General features: G+C 40.9%; 1 protein-coding gene across 1 annotated transcript; it reads right to left on the reverse strand.

Annotated features, from left to right (window-relative positions):
* Window positions 1-11: 11 nt before the first annotated feature.
* Window positions 12-824, reverse strand: LOC108976315 (putative odorant receptor 85e). The gene is made up of 2 exons (XM_018945340.1): window positions 285-824; window positions 12-215 (listed from the first exon to the last, which is right to left on the reverse strand). Exons 1-2 carry the CDS (start codon window positions 822-824, stop codon window positions 12-14), a joined length of 744 nt encoding a protein of 247 aa, XP_018800885.1.
* Between the last annotated feature and the right edge of the window lie 3,954 nt (window positions 825-4,778).

Consider the following 4,778-nt stretch of genomic DNA (forward strand, 5'->3'; position numbering starts at 1 on the left):
AAATATTTTACCTACCGCAATTTCTCCATATCACAGCGGGCGCGCAAACGGCCGTAGTAAGTCAAGTTCTTCAAACTGCAGTAAAGCACATCGAACTGTCCACATATGAGTATAACCAATGAAACAAACAAAGCGGAGCCATTACTCAGAGTGGCGCCCATTATTAACTGAGCTGTAAATTGTAAAGCATACACTAGCTCATAGACATAAGGTTGCTGTAAACATATATAAGCAAAGCTATACAAAACAAAGAATTGAAAATTTATTGCAAAAAAGTCACCTACCAATGGATCAAAGGGATACCAGCAGTTCAGTGGTAGCGTGCGCACACCCATGACCAATGGAGGTAAACCGTACAGCGCTGTACCGGCCACGCAGGTCAGCACCCACACAATAGTAATACGTTTAGCCAAAACAAAAGGGCGATATGCGCTCACAAAACTTAAGCCGGGCAACGAGTGATGCCAATAATATTGATTGATGCGCTGCAAAAAAGCCAATAGACGTTTCCAACGCAGCAACCAGTAGAAGGCTGCATAAACGCTAAACGAAAATATGACGCTCATGGTGAGTGCGTCGGTGATCTCTTCCAGTTTGCCGCCGAGGAACATATCGTAGGAGGTCTTCAAGAAAAGCCCTGCTATGTGGACGGATTGCATAACAAAGAAGCAACAGTAGATATAGCCCAGTCCATAGCCTACATTGAATGGGATTTGTCCAGTGGCTTTGAAGAAGATTACATGTGCGTCGAATAAGTCGGCAATACGCGGCTCGTCGTCATGGGAATAAAGTATCGACGCTCCTCCTAAATCTCTGGCATCCATTTTGATGTTTTGCTTTAGAAACGTTTTCGCTTGATGTGAAAATATAAACTAAACCGTTAACTCTTAACTAGCCCATTATTTATATGGGGTAGACGCCAAAATAAAAAATGGAAATTGTCGTTAATTATTTATAAGTAATTAAGGTGCAATTACTCTACTTCTTATAAAAAGATTAAAAACATCAGTTCACTGTAATCAATTCGTGATAAAGGCGTTCACAATACGGATTGTTTCAGTTTGTGGGGCAACTTGTTGTTCTCTTATAGCCACATGGTTAGCAATTGGAAGGCGTATTCGGCCTCTTTGGTTTAGTCTTTCAAAGCCGCTTTGTCACCTAGTCTAGCGAAATACAGAAGCTGATTTTAGTTTTAGTCCCTATGTATCTGTTTGCTGACTTTGGGTTTCCTCTTCTTTATCAGTCGCCAGTCTTTTTTACACGGTACGGACTTATTTTGCAGCGTGATGCAATGTAGGAGTTTTAGCGACATTACCTAACCGAAAATTCAAGGAGATTGATGACCCTGTAGCGCATAGGGATGGAGTTAAACTCTGGATGTAGACCGCGCCTATAGTCGAGTACGTAGCTTAATACTAGACGCGATAATCTAACGTCTATCTCCACCCATATCTTCTGCATGATGCGCTTCTGTGTTCGCGTCAATAACAACCACTTGAAGGCTGCCTCTAGTCACATCGCTAGAGTGCCTTGCTGCTATATTTTTTTGCTTTGTTCCTTTTCAGAATGTTGTGGGAAAAGTTCTTGTGGCTTCAAGCCAAGATTGCTACGTGTTAATAATGAACTTATTTTTACTAGAACTCATAATATCAATAAACTCCAGCAAAAGTTATTAATTCTGAAGAAAATCCGGGAGCTTTGTCAACGTCTAACATGTCTATATATTGATTGATACTATACATTCCATCAAGAGTTATAGAGTCGACTGTGAAATCCAATCGCTAGACTTTCTTTTAACATATTCCGATTGTGAAACCCTGTTTAGTTAGCCCGCCACGTATTACTATGTATGAAGTCATATGTTTATTCAATGAGACTACCCTAAATTCTAAACACACAACTTTTTGTCAACGCCTTTCAAAACTTTTTCTTGTTATAATTAAGTGTCTGGTGTTGAGGTGCAATCACACTCAAATTCAGCAAAAACTTGTTTTTTAATATTATATTACGAAAAATGCAAAGTTTTCTCTTGTTTTTTTTTTTTTTTTTTTTTGTTTCTTTTTATTTGGCTTTTGTTCGTTTGAGTTCGAAAAATTAAGACATTCTGCGCTGACTGCTGCCTGAAATGTAAGCCTACGAGGGATCTCCTTTATGTACTTTATCAACATCGGACCTGGTCTCGATCTGGGCAGTGTCGATAAGCTATCGCCTATCGTCAGTTGCAGATTTCAAGTTTCGACTGGCTGCATCCACTTTACACTTCCATCGGAGTTTGAGTCGACTATTTTCGTCGTTTATCTGGGGGCACCGAATCGTACATCAATCGAGCTGCAGTGTTTCCCTCCATAACAACATGGTCACGCCAGTGCAGACGATGTATTATTATGCGTCACAATACGAGTATGTACATATCTCGGAAAAGCTCCAACGGCACTTTATTCCAACGAATCCGGTAGTCCTCTTCACAAAATTGTAGGGGACCAAAACTGGAAAACTTTTCTCACGAGCACTTCTAAAGGATGGTCGATATTTCCCAGGCGTAAGCCAATAACTGGTAACTCTTGAAAAACGTAGTGTCATGGATTAGATTAAAGAAAACGCTTCTTAAGAGGTTTCTTATCTGAAACCTCGTTTTTAATCGAACGGCTCGGCGAGATGATGGTAGCATTTAAAGTCATTTTACGTAACACTAAGTTTTATATGAATTCCTAATTCAGACATTGTGATATCTTTTTATGCTATCGAAAGCAGCTTTCAAATCAACCGTAGGTCGTCGGCGTCTGTAGCTTTATATTTTTAACACAGTAAAGGTTTTTCGAATTGCATGTTTGTCGGATGATTTCTATCAATAGCATTGCTGTTAAGAAGCGTTCTCTCTTTATCGACTTAGTAAATTTCAGCCAAAATCGGATTTTGATGATCTAACGGCTAACATGAAAAATGTGGACGCATGATTGTTGTTTAATATCATCGTCCTATTTGAAATATTGGTTATGGGAAAGCTGTCGGATGTAACCTTCAAACCAATTCGAAAACGTTTCTGCATGGTTTAGTAGCCGTCGACAAAACATGAATTCACTGGTACACATCAGAGGCCAAGATACACGCGAAACCGCAGCAAATCAATTTCGAAGACTGTTCTATCGGATAAAAAGTAATGGTTTCCGCTTTCTGGCGTAGGTCTTTCCAAAGGAGTGGAAGTCTTCCTCTTCCCCTGTTTCTCATGGCGGGTACTGCGTCGAATACTTTCAGAGCTGGAATGTTTTCGCCCATTTGGACGACATAACCTAGCCAGCAAAGCCGCTGTCTGTCAAGTCCTCTGAACTATGTCAATATCATCGAATAACTTGTACAGCTCATCGTTTCATCGCATGCAGTATTCACCGTTGCAAATGCGGAAAGGACCATAAATCTTTCGCAGAACCTTTCGCCTCGAAAACTCGCAACGTCGACTCATCGTCCATGCCTCTGCACCATATAGCAAGACAGGGATGATGAGTGACTTGTAGAGTTTGATATTTGCTCGTCGAGATAAAACTTTGACAAGAGTTCCAAGATATGGCGCATGGTGAACATCTGGTCAATTGTTGTATTTCCAGGTTCAGAACCACACCGATAAGGTCCAATCAGTTAGTTGACGGTGGACTTTAGTCATTCACACAATACGCTCGATAGAACCTTATACGCAATGTTGATGAGACTTATCCCACGGTAGTTGGCGCAGATTGTGGGGACTCCCGTTTTATGGATTGTTCAGAGCACACTTAAATTCCAATCGTTGGACATGCTTTCGTCCGGCATTATTCTACAAAGAAGGTGATGCATGCTCCTTATCAGATCTACACCGCCGTGTTTGAATAGCTCGATCAGCGCTCCATCGGCCCCCGCCGCTTTGTTGTTTTTCAGACGGGTAATTGCTATTCGAACTTATTCTTATTCGGGCAATGGAAAGTCTGCTCCATTGCCACCGATTGGCGAATCGGGTTTGCCATCTGCTGGTGTTATGCTTTCACTGGAGAAGTGTTCCCTAAATAATTTTAGTATGCTCTGGGCATCAGTCACTAGATTACTCGGCGACGGAGCTTCTCTCCCACCACAAATCCCACACTGAATTTGCGCTCCTTCCATAGCACTTCTTGGATGACGGTGATGGCCTTTATTTTCACGAGAACATCAACCAGCTGGGCAGCGGCACCTTCCCAATTGAGATACCAAACATTCCAGGTCATGGCCTTAAATCGATATCCTTAATGCGTTTGCCATAAAAAGAGGTTTTTTTCCGATGCTGTTTATTACTTTTCATTGGGGGCGCTTATACATGGCGAGTTTTAAACCCAGCACACAACCCTGGCGAAGGATGATTCACCTTCTTACTTTAAGCTCGTCTGCAAACGTATGTTCTTTGTCTAACCAGAAGAAACTTGATCTAAGACCGGAAATCGTGAGCTGCTTGAGTCATAAGTAAATGAATCGTTTCCAGCCCCTCCCAAAGGGAATAGCAATCAGTAAACTTTCCTCACTTGCGTGAACTTCTACGCATGACTCCATCCTCCACAAATCTTCACTATATCGAAAGAAGATCCTATTTTCAAGAAATAATATATCCAATACTTATTGTATCTACGACCATAACGCGAAGAATGAGAGAATCCTTAAATTACTTCATTCTATCAAACTGACTCTAACTGATTAAGGCAATGAGTTTTAACCTTGAAACTTTAGGTTCTTTACTTTTTATTAAACACACACAATATTCATTGAGTCAATATCTACAATTT

Source organism: Bactrocera latifrons, unplaced genomic scaffold (assembly GCF_001853355.1).
Source record: "Bactrocera latifrons isolate USDA-ARS-PBARC rearing strain unplaced genomic scaffold, ASM185335v1 scaffold_75, whole genome shotgun sequence".
Classification (NCBI taxonomy): domain Eukaryota; kingdom Metazoa; phylum Arthropoda; class Insecta; order Diptera; family Tephritidae; genus Bactrocera; species Bactrocera latifrons.